The sequence below is a fragment of the Anneissia japonica genome, unplaced genomic scaffold (genome assembly GCF_011630105.1).
Source record: "Anneissia japonica isolate Jap-2015-1 unplaced genomic scaffold, ASM1163010v1 scaffold287917_len653891_cov171, whole genome shotgun sequence".
NCBI classification, from domain to species: domain Eukaryota; kingdom Metazoa; phylum Echinodermata; class Crinoidea; order Comatulida; family Comatulidae; genus Anneissia; species Anneissia japonica.
This window is the reverse complement of record NW_022747660.1, coordinates 43060-62713: the sequence shown is the minus strand read 5'-3', so window position 1 is coordinate 62713 and position 19654 is coordinate 43060. Positions and strand designations below refer to the sequence as shown.

At 34.1% G+C, this 19654-nt stretch overlaps 3 protein-coding genes across 5 annotated transcripts in view; 1 reads left to right on the top strand and 2 right to left on the bottom strand.

The window, feature by feature from the left end:
* Positions 1 to 10387, top strand: part of LOC117120541 (YTH domain-containing protein 1-like) — a 24958-nt gene extending 14571 nt beyond the window's left edge. For 2 of the 3 annotated variants that reach the window (XM_033265561.1, XM_033265559.1), the window contains 6 exons: positions 2114 to 2178; positions 3449 to 3470; positions 4902 to 4950; positions 6585 to 6677; positions 9106 to 9315; positions 9443 to 10387. In XM_033265561.1, the coding sequence (XP_033121452.1) occupies positions 2114 to 2178; positions 3449 to 3470; positions 4902 to 4950; positions 6585 to 6677; positions 9106 to 9315; positions 9443 to 9571 (568 nt within the window). In that variant the 3' untranslated portion in view covers positions 9572 to 10387. The remainder of the gene's footprint in view (positions 1 to 2113; positions 2179 to 3448; positions 3471 to 4901; positions 4951 to 6584; positions 6678 to 9105; positions 9316 to 9442) is intronic. The other variant, XM_033265560.1, reaches the window with a different exon arrangement.
* On the bottom strand, positions 4957 to 6575 carry LOC117120542 (vegetative cell wall protein gp1-like). The gene is made up of 2 exons (XM_033265562.1): positions 5786 to 6575; positions 4957 to 5658 (listed from the first exon to the last, which is right to left on the bottom strand). Exons 1-2 carry the CDS (start codon positions 6001 to 6003, stop codon positions 5415 to 5417), a joined length of 462 nt encoding a protein of 153 aa, XP_033121453.1. The 5' UTR covers positions 6004 to 6575; the 3' UTR covers positions 4957 to 5414.
* Positions 10388 to 13445: 3058 nt separating the features above from the next.
* Positions 13446 to 19654, bottom strand: part of LOC117120534 — a 30938-nt gene continuing 24729 nt past the window's right edge. Inside the window, exons 5-6 of the mRNA XM_033265547.1 lie at positions 18710 to 18773; positions 13446 to 18008 (exon numbers count right to left, since the gene is read on the bottom strand). Of these exons, the coding sequence (XP_033121438.1) occupies positions 17208 to 18008; positions 18710 to 18773 (865 nt within the window). The 3' untranslated portion in view covers positions 13446 to 17207. The remainder of the gene's footprint in view (positions 18009 to 18709; positions 18774 to 19654) is intronic.

The following is a 19654-nucleotide window of genomic DNA, read 5'->3' as shown; positions in this document are numbered from 1 at the left end:
TATACAATAGCAGTTCGAAATATAAAAGAGGTTTTGCCATCCCTTTCTGCACACATTCATGAAAAACATTAGGAATTCCTTGTTTGTTATTAATCATGTATTTCATCAACCTTCCCCAGCCAACCAATAGCTTCTACTATATTACGTGCTGGAAAGCTCCTCCTAGCGTGTTCTTGAGCTTTCTCTCGTTGAGCCCGTGTGCTTCTTCTCTTTTGTGGAGATCAACATAGTGTCACTAACCGGATCCATACCGAAAAACCGGACTTTACCCTATTTGCTGGTGCATTTAACGCATTGATTTTTAGCTGGACTTCCCTAGTTGTTGCCGCCATAGTATATTGCCCAAGTTTTTATTAGCCAATGGTTGGACTGCCAAAGCCATGTTTTACAGTCAGCGTGAAGTGTGGGCAGGTGCTACTGTGATAGGTGCACCAGTCGTCATGCAAGATCAGCAGCAGGCGATGCCCCTTTAATGAGTCTGGTGCTTGTAAAAAAAAAAAAAAAAGAGAGAATGGGATAGTAGGAAAGGAAAAAGGAGGACGTTGATGTATTACTGGAAAATTTTCATGAACTTTTATGTGTTTTGTGTGTGTTGCTGCTTTGAAGCGCTACAAAGAAGCTAAAGTTGGCATCATGCCAACTTCCAGGCTGGACTTTCAGTGCAAATTACACAGGTGTCTTTTTGAATATTCAAATTCTACTAATGTTTTTCCACATCTGGACTGTCAAATGGACTATACCTTACTTTGCATGTTCATAAATTATTCATACATAGTAGATGAATATTCAAAAGGCATTAATTTATTAGATCTTTATTGGATACGAACTGTATCAGGCAAGTTTTAAGTATTGACCATCAAGAAGAGACTTTTGATTATTGATATCGTGTCTGTGTTAAAGCGAAGTGACAACTTCACCACAGCACTCACACAAACACAGGTATGCATTGTTGGTTGTACAACATGCAAGGGACTATCCCATTTCTCAGTTGAGGTAGAAGTTGAAAAGTAACCAGGACTTTGTTCTATGCACTGAGATGTCTTTCTACCTCCAGCCATAATGGTATGTTCAATATTTCTAAAAAGAAAACAGGAATGCACTGAATTCAGTGTGAATATCATTCATGAATGCGGCTTAAGTCATATTCAAACAAACCATCAAACAAAGCTTTTTATTTTTTTCAAAAGCACCTACACGAGTGTTCCATAAAAGCTTTTTTTAAATACACCTATAGAAGTATTTCATTAAGTTGAAGCTACTCTAATCAGTACATTAACATTCAAACATGTTTAAAATACAGAAAATAATAGTCTTTGGTTGGTTAGATAATATTGCAGTCCCTAATGTGATAATGCACCTTGTTCATTTATGCAATAACTACTTGTGACTTCCAAATTACCTGAACCATTGCTGCTATAAAAAATTTGTTTAATTCAGTAATTTATATCAAATCCGCTGTTGTATCATTGTTATTAGGATGTGCATTTAAAAGTAAATGCAAATGATAATTAAAGCTATGATTATTTTCAGAACTGACCAAATTATGTGACTAAAAAGTGCACTAACATCCATTTTGAAACAAGTCTATAAAGGGCAATGATCTCTGTGAAAACAACCTTCTAACTAAGACCGCACTTTAGCCACTTAAGCTTGAAATGTTTCATTGATGGTGTTCATATTGACTTGATTGCATTAGATTGTCTGATAATCATCACTGATCACCACTAATTAGTTTGAAACGCTTGTGAGTATGAGAAGAAATCATGACCTTTGCTGCCCCAGTTATCCATAGTGCTATAACCCTATGATGGACATGTGGTCACCATGACTACAAAACAAAGCATGACCATTTAAATTGTTAAAAAAACTTAAACTAGAACTTACTTGTTAAGAATTTGCCTGTTTATATTAAATAATGTGAATATGATAGTAGTATTCTTACAAATCTTAAGTTTTAACATCTGAACATTTTTCTCTAATATAAAAAACAACTTTTAAAACAGGTTGTAGTACTAATTTGTGGCAACACCAAGTCATGATTTCATAGTAAAGCGTGCATCTTGCACTTGTCTTGTGTAATTAAGAGAAGTTACTAATAACTGTTATTACCCAGCAGACCACCACGACAAGACTATCAACGGATCAAGAGGAGTAGACACAGCTATGACAGGCGAGATGGTTAGTTCTACTGTTCTTCTTTTAAATCTGTTACTTATAGAATTACAGTGTATATGTGTTAATTCAAGTATTCAAGTATAAAGTACAACACCTCTAATTCTAGGACAAGGAAAATTCCTGTTTCAGAATCAAAAACAGGGTTGGAACATTAAAGTGTTGTTGCAGGATAGACGATAATTTAAATCTGTTGTCTGTGCGGACCAAAAATTTGTTTTACACTTCCATTTTGTGCTTCAAAATAATTAATCCAGGTAAATAACAATAACTACAGTATATACAGTACATGATATTCAGTACATAATGCAAGAGTTAAATAGCATGGTGGTTAAGATAAGATATGTTTAATTCCAGGATGTTTTCTATGAGTTAAAATCTGATTCCCTACTCCTCATAATGAGGTCCATGTAGAGGATCTTGTGTTTACTTGTGTAAATTGCCTCTGTGAAAAGTTTGCTGGTTGGCATCTGGGTACTAGTTTTGTGTGCTAAATAAGTAGTGCATGACAGGTGTACTCCCCAGGGAGCAGAGGAGGTTGCACTTCGCGCTAGTTTGCCATATTATGTTATTCAGTGACTAGAGGTAATAACGCTCAGCACCTTTGATCATTCGTTTTAATTGGTGCTATATAAATTTTTGGTTGTTACTATTGTTATTGAGCCAAAAGTTGATGAAATTCAATGAAGTATTAATGTATTTAGAGAATTTGCTGCGAAGAACAAAGATGAGAATATACTAAAATGGTTGAAACAATGATTTTGAGTTGGTGAGTCAGAATAGGTATGATTTTGTGGACTTGTATATGCTAATTGTCTGCATGTGGGGAGTTGAGAGAAATGTATATCAAGATAAATGTACTTGTCTTATAGAAGTACACAACATATGTAAACAACAAACAGATAAGCTACAGTCTACTTCACCCCTATAGCTTTTCTGTTATTTTTAATTATGTTACATATATCTCTGACTTGGTAAATGGCATAAATTTATCACATATTACATGAAACATAAGAAACGGAAAAGCTACAGGGGACAGTTGTCTGATTGTCTACTGAAACATAATATAACATGCACTCTATCATGTTTCAGAAAAAAAGTGTATTTAGGCACATATACTATTGGCTGTGTATTTCACATCACCTACATTTAGTTACCCTTAGGGGGTTTTGTCTCTCATTAATATCCGTCATAAAACTTTGTTTGGATTAGGCTAGTGCAATAGCCTTCAAGAATTAACCCTACTAATTCTTTGATTTGTTCATTTTTCTTCCAGACTACGACAGACCCAAGAGAAGGTAAAATAAATCAATTTATTTCTGGCGTTCTTCTTGCTTCATTTGAAGTCGTTCTACATTTTGTTGATTCAGAACTCAACATGGATTAAATATGTAGAGTAGTGATCTGCGACTGGATTTATCAAACTTGCTTAGAAATAAAATAATCCTAAAAAAGTCGGATTTATCAATCATTTCTAGAAAAAAATATTTTGCTTAAAATTTAATATATCCTAATTTTAAGATAATAAAAATACTTCGCTTAAGATGAAAGTTCTCATGTTATCTCGTACTCATGGTACTCGCAAACATGGTAGGCCCAAAACACAATACACACAGGTTGATCGCACAGTACTTGGTAACACACAGAAAAATTTTAGCAAATTAACAGGCCTTTTTTTAGATAATGTTTAAAATAATACATTACCAACAACAAATATTTTAAAATTAATTATTCTTCACAAACATTTTTCATTATTTTTAATGTTTTTTCGTGAACTAGGCCATCTAAATTACTTTTTTGCATCTGTTGATGGATAACTGTCTAAAGTGATTTTCAAGCGTAGACAATGCAGAGATGTCTGCAATAATAAGCTCTAATGTAGTTCCTGTAAGTGTCTCACATAGCCCATCTTTTTTTTTTTTAAGTAAACAATTTTTTTAAGCTGAGATTGATAAACCCCAACCTAGATCTACCTTTTGATATATCTTGCCAGCAAAACAGTCGATGACTAATGGTTTTTTAATTTGTTAAATTGTATGCAAGTTATGCTTATCCATTCAAGAAATAACAACAGCCCCCTCTATTGATGTGTCAAAACCATTTAAATAATAGATGTTAATTATGTAAATTAATTGATGCTGATAAAAAGACCATCATTAAAACAAATCACGTTTAATAATGGTAATTTATTTATACTCCACCAAATTTTGTTTAGATTATTCATGGCACATCACCACCACCACTAGCTGCTCTTACAAACCATCATTCTTGATTATTTATTCCAAGGGCAATCAAATACCCCACTGCTCATTGTTGAATAGTTTTTTTTTAATAATAGTGTACAATACATAATTTTAATCTTTTAACATGACTTTTTGTATATGGAATTTTATAAAATGTTTTTATAATTTTTTTTTTCTTACTGATCTACTTTTAATTTCAGTATTTGGATGAATGAAGTTTTGCCTTGATTGTGATCATGTAATATCAATACCCAATATTAGTTTTTTCCATACCCCTTCCTTTCCTGCTCATTGTTCATCCAATTTGTTTTATAATAGTGTACATAATTTATATCTTTTTAAGTGAATTTCTGTATATATAGAAATTTATAAAATGGTTTTATGAATATTTTTTTTAGTTATCTACTTTTAATTTCCATATTTGGATGAATAAAGTTTTACCAAGATATTTGTAAATATCAGTAACCAATATTTTTTTTTTTTCAGACCACCTCCTTATAATGACGGACATCGTGACATGATGCCTAGTGGATCCGTAAGTTGGCAGTTGCATGTATTAGTTTGGGTGGTTACAGTACCAATTATGGAATAGTTATCTCTTCGGTATACTCATTTACCGACCTTAGTTCAGTGTGTCCCAGAAAATAACAGTGATAGATGTGGTGTTCATGTGTCACTGATGTTAATGGTATCGGTAATGTTGGTGATTGCAGTGACATTGATGGTACTGGTACTGATGGATATGGCAGTGATGTAGATGGTACTAGTGCTGTTGGTGATGACACTGGCAGTGAGGTTGAAGGTACTTGTACTGATGGAGATGGCAGTAATGTTGATGGTACTGGTACTGTTGGTGATGGTACTCGTACTTTTTATGAATGGCAGTAATGTTGATGGTACTGGTACTGATGGTGATTGGGTGATGTAGATGGAGATGTACTGATGGAGATGGCAGTGATGTTAATGGTACTGGTACTGTTGGTGATGGTACTGGTACTTTTATAAATGGCAGTGATGTTGATGGTACTGGTACTGTTGGTGATGGCAGTAATGTAGATGGAGATGTACTGATGGAGATGGCAGTGATGTTGATGGTACCGGTACTGTTGGTGATGGTACTGGTACTTTTATAAATGTCAGTGATGTTGATGGTACTGGTACTGTTGGTGATGGCAGTGATGTAGATGGAGATGTACTGATGGAGATGGCAGTGATATTGATGGTACTAGTACTGTTGGTGATGGTACTGGTACTTTTATAAATGGCAGTGATGTTGATGGTACTGGTACTGTTGGTGATGGCAGTAATGTAGATGTTGATGTACTGATGGAGATGGCAGTGATGTTGATGGTACTGGTACTGTTGGTGATGGTACTGGTACTGTTGGTGATGGTACTGGTACTTTTATAAATGGCAGTGATGTTGATGGTACTGGTACTGATGGAGATGGCAGTGATATTGCTGGTGGTGTTTGTGATATCAGCGATATTGATGGTACTGCAGAGGCAGTATCAATAACGGCATTGTTGATGGCAGTTGATTTAGATGGTGGTGATGGTGATGTCGAGATTTGTGCACCTACTATCATAAAAACTTTATTACATAGTTATCTGTAAACAGATTTCAAGAACCTCTTTTGCAATTGTTAAAAAAATAATATTGATTTTTGAATCAACAAACATCCATTTAGCAATTTTTGTTTCAAAAATCAATATTAATATTTGAAACTACAAACATGACCTTGTACTTGCAATTGTAAGAAACGGAAGAAGGTACTTATCTCAACCTCAGTAAAGGTCGGCTATTAAACTTAAAATATCCGCATTCCTACAAAATATCATCCATCATTAATGCATACCCATGCTGTGTAAATTTATAATTAGATTGGGAGATTACATAAGTATTTGGCTAGTGCAATAAAGAGTGCAATGTGCAAGAATTAGTCTCACCAGCACCTTTTATAAACACCTGCTCAATTATGTTCATGGGATTACATCAAAATATAGAGAAATCATTGAATACATTATTTCAGCATATTAGGTGTACGTTAAAAAGATATACACTCACGCAACATACGCCTAATATGTTTCTTTATTGGATCCAGGTGAATTTTTTTCAATGAATATTTCAGCGGTTTCTAGTATGCTTAATTATTCTTTCTTCATTTAGTCTTACTCGGATTATCTGCGGGATTACCACCAAGCAAGACACCCCCTACCAATGTCTTTGTCTCCATATGGACCCCCTGGTCACCCACATCATGTAAGTTTAATGATTGAACTGTTTTCCTGATAATACCGATAAAGCCAAAAAAATGTAAATTAATCTCAGAAATTTTGAAATCAAGAGTTGTTTATCAGGATTTTTATTTTTTAAGACCTTTGACTCACCCATTTAGGCAAAAATATAATCTAAGTTTTCTAGAAGATTTGTAATTCTAATTTTGAGCAACTACAAACATAGTTTCTAGCCTTATCACAGTTATCTTCTAATTACTTTTTAATATTTATATATTCATAATATATTTTTTCCTGGTTTCTTTATATTTATTTATATTCATTAAAGGCAAGACAAACTCCGAGAAGAGCAGTAAATGTGATCTTAATTCAATTCTGTATTTGAAACTTTATATTTAATATTTAATACATTTGTGCATAATATGACTGATTTATTACTGTGTATTACTGTTTTATTGAGTTCAACCAATCAAATTACAATATGCATTTCTCAGAAGTAGATATAGATCAAAAGAGACCTACTGCAAGTGAAACAATGATAATTGCTTTAAAGCACTGCATTGTTTAAAGCAGTAGCATGTATTCTAAATGCATTGTTAGCTTCTTGGAACAAAGAGCTGTAAATCTTGTTAGTAATGTTGTTAATGTGATTCCAATTATTACATAATAGACCGAATTAGTCACCAACACAAAGCGGTTATAGTGCGTATAACATCAAAACCAACCGGTAGCTGGCAGTTTTTTCACACAATAATAAGCCTCCACTTAAATAAATTTTGACAGTTTAAAACTCCTCAAAATTATTTATTTGTACATTTTATCATAAAATAACTTATCGAAAAGCCTTGGTAAATATTTCTTTAATCAACGTCAGAATTTGGACCTGTTAGATTTGAAATGGAGAGATATAAACAGATGGAAAACTTGAACATGTTTGCATAGCCTCATCGCATGAACATGGGCCTAACCCTAGACTAGAGTAGTCATACAAACAGCATTCTTCTGGCTCATTAGCCATCGTAGTCAGTAGAAATATCTTATTCTACAATTCAGCAATTTAAGTTTGTCTAATAGTTTAAATATTTCATACACAAACAGTATTCCAATCTTAATGTGTACTTCTAAATCAACAGAGATCGCCTAGTCAGCACTGGATGTAGCGAGTCCTGCGAGTAATTGGCCTAGGCCCCCTAGAAGGCCTCTCAAAACACTTCATATTTTTAGTCTGAATGGAAATGTAAATCAAATCAACCTTAGATTCATGAATCTATGAATCATTCAAAATGTATACGTTGTTATAAAAAGTATCTTCTATGCTATCTTCATTACATTTTAGACGATTTTAATAAACACCACTCTTGACAAAATCATACCCTCTTGGCTGAAATATGATGACGTCATCTTTGGGGACATAATTCGGTCTATTAACAATATTGTGCTTTTCAACTAATTCCAGTTCAGTATTATATACTGTACTGTATATTAAAAATGTAGATGCTTCATACGCTTGCTATGTGGAGTAAAGAATGGATTTATGGATTGAATCAGAACCTTAAGTTTGGAAGTTAATCACTCTAAATTCTATCTAAAGTCATGTTTGCATTTGGATTCATTTTGACCAACACGAAGGATAAATTTACATTCGTTAAATCACACTGCTGTTGACACTTAGATTTAAATTATTCAGTTGGTTTATAGTCAGCAAGATTTTGCGCATACATGGTCGGTCAGTATATAAGAGATGCATTCTGTGGAAAATACAGCGATGTGCATGGTATCATCTGAGTCGCGCTATTTGCATTGAACTTTTTTGCTCAGGAAAAACAGCCTTTTTAGGCGATACTCTTTTATAATACCTTGTTTCACAAACTTCTTTTTTAAAGATCATTAGAGGAGGTGGGGGGTGAATGAAAATAAAATTTTGTTTTCTTATTTAACAAATAGTTTTGCCAAAAACATCCAGACGAAGGAGAAAATAAAAATGAAATGTTATTGCTGAATGTACAATATAGTAGTAATGGGTTGCTTTAAATTTATACTGTAATTAAAAAAAAAAACATATATCTTATTTTTGGAGATTTCAAGCAGTGACGGACGTAATAAAAACAAAGAAAAACTTATCTTTTTCTGAAATTTCTATTTTTTTTGTGGCGGCAGGTGCAATAATTGACTGAAAATAAAATTTATTTTTATTCCAAATCAGCATTATTGGCAGGTGGTGGGTTTGCTGAACAATGTATAAAAAAGTCTTCGTCTTCCTGCTCAGCGTTCACTCGGTTAAACTCTCCATGCTTCTTGGATATTTCAACCATGGAGAAGGTTACGTAGGTTGTTCACACTGGATTTTTTAGGTCAAACTACAAAGTTGAATGTGAACAAGGCTTAAGCTACTCCTTTCCTGCTTGTAAAAAAATTATCAATATATTTTTTCAAACTAATTTTTTCTTCTCTAGAATTCCTATCCAGGGCCAATGGGGCCGCCGCCACCTCACTTCACACAGATGGACAGATCGCTCCATTCTTTACCCATGAGAGATCGGATGCGCGACTACCCACCACCCCCACCACCCATGTCACGCCGTGATCGGGACCGTGACCGTCATCGCGATCGTGACAGGGATCGTGGCCGCCGGGAGCACAGACGAGATAAAGATCGTCGATCGGTAGGTTCTAAATTAGGCTCATGTTTTTCTGTTCATTACAGTAATCACAAAATTAATGTAAAAATTTGAAGCCAATTTCAATTTCACTATATAATATATTTAATGTTTTGATCATTCATATCTACAGGGCTATAATTCTAGGACACATTCATCTGCTGTTGATGACTTTATAAGACTCAATCACCAGAGTATGCGAAGCCGACGGAGTCGCAGCCCGCTGTCGCCACCACGCAGCAGAGGTCATCGCAGGCGATAATTTCCTCTAGTTTATCAGTTGTATATTACTTACAACTCCAAAAATATTGTTTTTGTATTTTATTTTTATTCTAGTTGTAGTGATGTTGTATGTAGTGTAGTAATAGTGTATTATAGTTTAGCTTTATTTAATTCTGACACACCCAGGTTTTTTTTATACCATATTTGGACTAAATTACTTACTGCCCTTATTACCATGAGCAGTGAGATTTTGGTTGGAAATTGTCATGTTTAATATGTCAAACATGTATTACAATATGTTTGGTTGGTTTACTGATTTACTGAAGAGCAGAGCATATGTTTTGCTAATTGTTTGCATAACAGTATTTTATTGATTTTAAGATGTCGTCTGTAAACCTAACGAGAATTGAAGAAGTTGCGATAAAATGTTTATTTTAAATTACTGATAGTGAAATTGATCTCCAGGGCCTGTTGTTTAATGAGCAGCGAAATTACATACAGTCCCTAGCTCCAGAACATCACTGTATAGTAATTTTGTTCATGAATTCAAATTTTTATATTTTTAACATTACACTTCCTAAGAGGAATTTCAGACGTTATGATAACTGTACTGTTAATGAGGTTGGAATTGTCATAGGTGTCAGGGTCGCATCTTGAATAAAATAGATTTTCATCTTTTAAATAAGTCAATTTTAGAGCATTAGCTAAGCCGCTTAAAGTGAAAGTTTAATTGTTTTAAACAAGGTAATTGAGTGTTTAGGGTTGTCATTTTGCCGCAGCTCATGTTTCACTCAGTGTCGACTATGAATGGTGGTTTTTTTTTCTTTTGAATTCACAATAAATTGTGGGTAAGAGAGTTGTGTGTTGATTGTACTGTTTGCTGTTATCTAGCCTTGCTGTAATTACAGCACTAAAACCAAATTTACACTAGACACGGTACAGATGTGCGCAGTGTTGAAGAATACAAACTACGCGATGATATGTCGTTGCTTCGTAATCTTGTCTAATGTAAATGTGGCTTAAAGGTTAAAAATAAGGTAAAGGTGGGAGAATAATTTATAACTCGCAGCCTCATTGTACTAAATTGCGTATGGTCGTGGTCTGTGACTGCCTAACCGCCTTAAAGAGGCACTTATAATAGCTTCACATTCACATCGTTTCTCAACGACAGGGGCTGAAATAAACCATAGGATCGGGTAACCCACTGCTCTTCTGAAAGATGCACTTCTTTAATGTGGCACATGAGCTAGGTGCGTACACTGGACCTCCATTTAAAGTCCTTATCCGAGAAGACTTTTCTACCAACTGAACCCTGGGTGAAAAGTGGCTCCAACCAACGCCGTTGTTAAAGCTGTAGTTAGTGGCAGCCCTACCTTACTACTCGGCCACTCGATTCTCCATACTCACAGTGTATACAATACCATTTTCTCTTTGTATATTACCATTAGTGCATGTTTTTTGTTTAAATCACCTCCAGGATTCAAACTGCAATGGTTCAATCAAAAGTCAACAGGAAATCAGCTTGGTTTTCTGCATTCCTGCAAGCAAGAAAAGATTTCCTGGAAAGGTATTTCCTGCAAATTCGAATCTTTTGCAGTTTTTAGTACTGTATGGTTGTAGCAGTACCATATCATTGTGAAAAGAAATGAAACATTTTTTTAGTAAATAAACATAAAATATTTATAAAAACAAAATTAAAATAATAAAGTACACAAAAACTATTCACACTTTGTTTTTATAAGCACGCGATAAGAAATAGGTAATAAGGCAAAAGCCTTCAGGTTGTTGAAGTTCGCCCTATAACTTGAAGATGATGATGCAGCACTTGCTAAATCTTACTGAAAACACAACGCGACAAAATGCACGCAACGGATCATTTTTAATGGTCATCCACTCAGACTGCCACCGAGAATCAGTAGACGTCGCGTCGAGCGCTCACAGAGAACGGAAATGGTCCATCATTGCCCAACAGATGGACCAGCGTCCACACATTTTTAATGTCCATTTTGTCAGTCAAAACAGGACAAATTGGTTAGCTTATTTTTCTCTATGTGTAATATTTTAGGCCATGCGTCCAGATCCATGTAATTTTTTATTGTCCAAATTTCTACTGCGTTTTTCGTCAGATCTCCTCAGAAATCAGTATCAATTCCTCAGAAATCAGTATCAATTAAAATGGACAACTAAACCGTTTCACACCGAACCTCCAACAGGGCTTTTCTCCAGAATCTAAGGGCTATTGGCAGCCACTTGGACCCCAGCCTTTGTGGTCAATTCAGGTTGCAAAAATATGCAATCTCTGCCAGTGTTGGTACCCTAAATACCAGGATTTGTTAAACATTATTGATATTATGCACATTTTTTATCATATGGTCCACATGTATCAAAACAGCTTAAAGTGGCCAAAAATTATCCAAATTCTGTAGCCACCTGGAGATTAAACCCTGCTTGACTCTGCTGGGAACGGTTATCAGAAAAATTGTGTCGCCACCATTTGCAAATAATAACACGCACACCCACACAACACATGCTGTCATCCTCGGAGAATAAAGCATTTGGATTAGTTTGAATGTATGGATGAATTACTGTATAGTGTGATTTGATTGTGTGATTAATGGAATATGTATCACACACCTATATGCACAAATCACCCTTGGGTATTGTTGATAATAAAGGCGGTGTTACAATTGCAACTCAAATCATCATTAGATATACCTTGGGCAGCAGTTGTAAATACGTTGTTTTTTTTTTATCTTCGTTTTATGCCTGATTTTACCATCATTATTGATGAGAAATATATAGCCACAATATTTATTTTAAATCATGAAATAAAATATTGCTTCAAGTTTTCCATGGCAGATAAACAATAGTATAAAATCTTGCGGTACACCACATGGATAGTTCTGAAGAAAAGTGATGTGTTGAGAGAATCTCGATGTTTCTAAAAGATTGCATAAATACAAGTCAGTGGTTGAAGTACAGTATAAATGAAGCAACGTAACATTATAAGGTGATGTGTTTTATTATCAAAACCCTTATTCCAAAGGTTAACAAACTCACAACAAAAAGACTAATTCTGCTTCTTTGTACCAATGATATTGTAGTGTATATATATATATATAATTTATATAAATACATATTTTTATGTAAAATATAGGTTAAAATAAGTAAATATATAATTTTATTTTATAGAATGAGAACTATTTTAATTATTATTTTTATGAAATGAAATGAAAAAAAATACTATAACCTAAACTATATTTGGTAGAATCTGTAACTCAAATCTAATTTATATATAGATACTCTCAATTGATATGGAGATTGGAATAATTCAATAAATTAATTATTATTAACAGGCAACTTAATGATAGATATGCAAATGATATAGAATTGATATGCAAGAGCCATGGCTACAGCGTTTCCTTGACTGATGGGCCGCACACACATCTGCGCACCATGGTTGGAGCTGAGGCAAAAACTAAAATAAGGTTATGTCACCAATAGATGCCTGAAAATGGTACTTTCATATGTGCTGTCTCTGGCTTAGAAAACATTTTTTTATTACGTTTTCTCCAATAGATCTTACCACAAAGGTAGAGCCCGGCCTAGCTGACACACTCTTTTCAACCCTGTTGATATGTTAAATGGCAAGGAAAGATATATTCCTAAATTTAAAAGCTAATAAACATATCATACATATAAATGATATATTTAATAAAATTTATGTTGTCTAGACATTCAAAATTATATAATGTATGAGCTAAATATAATGTAACATTGAAAATCAATTCCATATAGACAACACACTGATAATAGATCTACAAACATATAAATGAAAATGTTTAGTATGTCTTTAGCAATCAAAATTATATATGAGTTGAATATTTAAATATAATACAATACAGTCACAATACACTGTGATAATAGATTTATAATTCTAATTTATCGTAATAAAAATAATTATGCGATTGAAGCATTGAAAATAACTAATAACATTTTAAAAATCTAAAGTTATTACAAATGAAACTTTTAAAACAAATAAAATATATGGCAATGATTAACAGAATGCAATAGTAATTACCAGTTCTCAAAATACAGTACAGGTCTCTCTCCAATTAAAGACAACTTTTGGGACCAGGCTTTTAGTAGTTTTTAGCAGCTTTGGTCGCTAATGAGAATCCCTTCATTTAAAGACTGGCTCTAAAAGGTCTTTATATTTCTCTGTTTACAGGAAAATAATGAAATGATAGTAATTGTTTTATTCCAAGAATAGATGTACAGTTACTGTATGCCGTTACTGATTCTTAGTATACCATTTCCCGGTAGTGACAAACGAAGACCTGTGTTCGTTCTACCCAAATCACCATTACAATAACTACTGCCAACACTGTCACAAATTATTACAGGAAAAAAAATTACATTAACATCTATTTATTTTATAGTGGTCTTTAATTGAAGTTTAAATGTTTAGTTGGGTACACAAAAACCATGGTCTTTGGTTTCCAGAGAGAATCTTTAATTGGGGAACAAGCTAATGATAAAAGATTGGCATTCAACTGGGGCTGCAAAAATGTGGTCTTTAATTGGAGAGAGACTTGTACAGGATATCTAATTATACAATCGTCAAGATTTAATTATTCAGAAAGCATAGTAAAGCACCAGTTTCAGCCAAATAGAAAACTATAGACAAAATTAACTATATTAACTATGGTGTTATACATAAGCCACAATATCAGAAAGGAATATTAATGTTGAAATTATATAGCGCAAAATACAGTTAGTAGTTTTGACGGGCAAAACAAAACCAGTTTAAAACACAGTGCCTGCTGGTATCTAAGCTAAACGACAAACAAAATCGAAAAACTATTAAAGAAAATCATTATTGTCAATAATAATTTTTTTTAGCACTCAAATGCTTCCTCACACTTAGTGTTTTCAGTGTTAAGTTATTGGAACAATGGTTATGAAATGTATTCTCTGCCCCTAATCAGGGCCAGATTAACATAAAGGCTTTTGTGGTGCCAACAGGCCCCAATGGGAAAAATAGGCCCCCAAACCCCAGGAAAAATCAAGAAAATCTGGTTTTATGTTTTAGCCACAGAGTATCTAGGCCCACTTGCAATTAGAGCTCCAGGCCCCCTACAGCCCTTTAATCTGGCTTTGCCCCTAATGGGGGATATATAGTCTGTAATGTTGCAGCAAATAGAGTACTGTACAGCATTGAATTTTGGACTGAAACAGGCTGGAGTGAAGGGGGGGGGGGGAGTGGAGGTGGTGTATAGTGAGAGTAAGCCCCTGTCGATGCTAAATTGAAACCAGATGGATCTTGCTCATCAAATGCAGATGGTTTTTGTTAATTACAAGTACTGCCACATTTATGAAAGTGAAATATTAAATGACTAATTTTTTCAATGTTTTTTATTGAATTGGTAAATTGCTGCAGACAATGATTTGGTTCGCTTTTTGAGTTCACTGCACTTGCACAGATAATACTCTCAGTGGAATTCTTCTGTAAAATGGAATGCCTCATAACACATGGATTTTTTCTAGGTTCATTTCTGTTCCCTCAGTATGCCAAGTATAGTGTGAATCATAGGCTTAGCCAGCGAGCCGTCCGGCCGTCTTTTGGACAGCCTACAATTATTTAGGATGGCCACTTTTACCGAGACGGCTTGGACAGCTTTGCCTAATCAGCTCGGCCTAGCCTAATTGGGCCTGTACTACCTTTAGCAAATTCATTATATTCTTAAAATCTATCAAATGTTATACTAATGCTAAATCATATTTACGTTTGATAAAAACAACATTTATTGATTGTTTGTACATTGTTTTCGTACCAATATTCGGTGAGGATTCCCAAAGATGGCCGTGGCCCGCCCATCAGGTCAGTTCCACACCCACTGGCTTCCATTTTAAACGGCCTATTTCGGTTTTTTTTGGCTAAACCGCTGGTGTGAATGGAGATTTGTCGGGGAGTTGGTAATTGGTCCTACTGTACATTTCGACCGATGACCAATGACTGAGAGCACCTTGTCCGACCTAATTACACCTAATTTTCATTGATCGAGTTCCTAGTCCACATGTCAAGTGCCCTGAGCATCTTACATTAGATAGATATGTGCATTATATAAAACTACACTATTATTATTATTATTATTATTATTATTATTAATTTCTAAACTATGCTCATGCTCCTATCACAAGCCTATTTTTAGGAATCCCTATTGCAGTTCATTTTTTTTTTACACAGTATGTTGTTCTTGGTATAGTTTGTATTTTATGAGAAAATTTGTTGAAAGAGTACATTAGAGACTCCTGAAATGCAGGTGACACAGCAGACGATAATATTTTAACAAAACAATAGGGGTTCGAGTCTCGAGGCAAGATAATTGTTCATCTTCTTAGGCAAGGAACTTCAGTCATATTGTGTCTCTCTAACCAAGGAATGCAAGCAGCCGTACTGCTAGGTTTAAATGCCAATGCTCTGACTGCTAACTGAGAATTATGTAACATTCGCCCCTAGGGAGTCGAGTATACACTTCGTAGGTACGCATGATCCAATAACTAAGGTAATAATAATTCAAGCGCACAGGCATTATTCATTATTAATTCCTTAACACATAGGTATAAATCATTTAACCTGTAATAAAGACCTACATTATCTGTAATCAAATGATATAAAGAATGAAGGTATCTTCTCTTTACTGTTTATACACAAAGGAATGGCCATCAATATGAATTCTTAAAGTATAAATATTGCTAGAATATATTTTTTAAGTTATTAAATTCAAATTTCATTTTAAAAATGGATATATAAATTTGACCTTCAAATCAAAAAACAAATAATTTGGCCCATGCACTGTCAATAATAATGGTTATATTTTTTATAAACTACAGTATATGATAATGTAATTAACTAACTTTGGAATGACTTGTAAAACATGTACAGTATCAGAACACCTGCAGCACTACAACTGTTAGAAGAACTAATGATATTGGACGTTTTTTTATACGGATTAGAATGGACCTGTTATGTGCAGTTTGTCAGCTTTGTGCAAACTGACGTAAACATGTTTGATAACTCAGCTCAAAGTAATTTGCAGCGATAGGTGATAAAATGTGTTACTTATTATTATAATTATTATTGAAATTGACCATTCTCGACAGAAAGCATATGGTCGTCATTGACAACATATGGTTGTATTGGGTTGACAAACTTGAGTGTAGTTATATTCAGCAACACTACTGTAGATGCAATACGTACATTTATTTTTTATTTAGAGGTATTAAAAAGTATTACATGTATTCAATTAATGCTAGACTACAGTTACTGTACTAATATTTTTTTTAAAAGATGTTTACGGTGAACTTTTTAAATAAGCAGTAGGTAAAGGATAAGCTAGGCCGAGATTGTTGAAACTACGCTGAAGTCCCAATAGGCAGTTTCAAAACAAAATTTCCCTTGAGCAGATTTGACAAACCGCACATAATTGACCTATGTGTCTTTTTTAAAAAATATAATAGCACTTTTCCAAAATTCTCACAGCACAACACATTATTACCCTGGTAATTTTCCAATGGCCAGAGGCAATAATTCTACACAACGTACAAACTCGTCTACTTGTCAATCTATTTCATTTTTAATACCATCATCATCATCCTCATTATCACCATTATCATCTTCCTTCCTCCACTAATTTTGAGTTACTTGATCCATTTTCCATTTCATTTAAATCACTGTTTGAATTATCAACATCCTGTTCATTGCTAGTACCTCCACAGTTTGTGGAAGATAACAATGTCTCATCTGGTCTATTCATTTTCACTTCATCAATAGTTTTCTCTGTAACATCTTCCACGCCATTCGCGTCAACATCAAGTTCCTTTAAATCTTTGTGAAGTGATGAATTTGATTCACCATTTATGACATCTTTCTCTTTCTGCAATTTACTTGCCCATGCTTCTACGTTACGGTTTTCTTGCCAGTCATCGCATTGTTTGTGAGACAATTGTTGTTCCTCTAATAAAACCTGCGGATGCCTTCTATTACTTATCATTTCTTTAGTAGTATTTTTGGTTCTATGATCAAGATACTGTTTGTTTTCATTACCATTACATTTTTCAGACAATGTTACTTTTTCATCTTCTCCATCTCGGTCCACTCTGTCAACAATTTTCTCTCCAACATCTTCAACATCAAGTATCTTCTCATCACCACAGAGTGATGAGTTTGTTTCATCATTTTGAATATCTAATTTATTCTGCAAGTCAAGTGCACATGTTTTTATGTGATTGTTTTCTTGCAAGTCACCAGATTGTTCGTGACAGAACCGTTGTTCCTGAATCACTGCCAACGGATGCCTTTGATTACTCGTCGTTTCTTTCAAATTTTTGGTTTCATCATCATTCATTTCTATTCCATCTTCACTCAAGAAGTCCACATAGTACCTCTGTAAACCATGGCGCTGCACAGGGTTCTGAAAAAGCAAGCAGAAAAATAAAGTACACGCGCATAACAACATGTACTACGCCAGGAAACACAGAATAGTTTGCCATCATATGTTATCCAATGACCAGCAATCATGCACCTTTGATTATTCTTTGAGATTGGCATAACATAAATTCTTCAGATTTAAGAATCAATTAGATCCATAATTTTCAAAAAAGAATGGGCGATATAAGGGGCACAGATACCAATTTTCAGCACTCAAAACTAAAGGAGGGGCAGAGGTTTCCCTACGCAATCAGATCATCCAATAGATTCTTTACAAATGCTGCCTTATGAAATTTTAATAATTTATTTCTAATGCACAGATTTAATATTTAATAAATATTCAAGTGCGCATAAACTTTATTACCCATAGTCATTTGGGACACATAAACTACAGCTATGTATATGGAATAGTTGGCTAATAGTTGTAGCTACTGTATATTATGTGCAGTACTCTGGTATGTACAACCCAACCAGGTAACTATTTAACTCGGTAGAGAATCAATGCAGATAAAATGTATGTTTATATATTATAGTGCATATTTCAACTAAGTTTCGCAACATCTGCCAAGCTTCTATCGATCAAGCATATGCCTGCTGGCTGAAACCACGATGCATACAGTACAACGATAGTCAAAGTAGAGCAGGTTACGCAAACATGCAAGTATTAAGTAGTATTTGATTTACCTTTCCAGTTATACGAACCAGCCTTTGTTGCAGGAGAAAAAATTGAGTCTGTAATTTCTCGTAGCTAGTAAAAAAAAAAGGAAAAACACTTAAATGTTGACAACATCATAAGCTTCAAGGAATATGCACTTAACTGTTTATCATTACATATAGCCAATCAATAATTATCAATGTGATTAAACTAATTATTACTTAAATTATTGTCCAATTTTAGTATCATTCCAATTACACAATTTGAATACTTGGAAAAAAATTTTGATTTCTAGTCTAAACATTTCGAAAAACAGAGGAGGTCCTTTAAAGTTTTGCAACCATGTTCATCACATCAAAGCTTTACCTGACTATGTATTAAAATCTTAAGTACTGTACATGGGCCAATGTTGATGATTATACTGGTAACGCTATTCAAGGGAAATGCACAAATTAATAATAATAATAACAATAATAATAATAATAATAATAAAAATATTAATTTTATTTAGCCCTTCATGCCAACATGGCCTCTAGGCTCTTCAAATTCATAGCATACTGTAGATTTATCTTTTGGGTTGACATAATTGTCTCACTATAGCTTTTGATGAAAAATTGACCAATCACAGGTAGGGATACAATTTTAAAGCATGGAAATTTCCACTGGCTATTCTGGTCAACACGCGCGAGTGAGGACACTAAACATGTCCATGCCAGGCATGAGACTCACACCAGTTGTGAGTTATGCCCGACCTGAATCTTCAGTCTGTCCATAGCCTCTCAGGCATAGCCTAAAATAGGAACAAATAATTCTCAGGATTCAGAAGAGATGCTATTAGAACAGGGCAGAGTAAAATTTTGCTTTTGTTAACTGCATCACCATTATGGACTGGTAAAATGTTTTTTTGTTTTTTTTCTTTATGTTGAATAACAATGAATTAATAAAAACTCAAAAGTGATGAATACAGCAGGTTG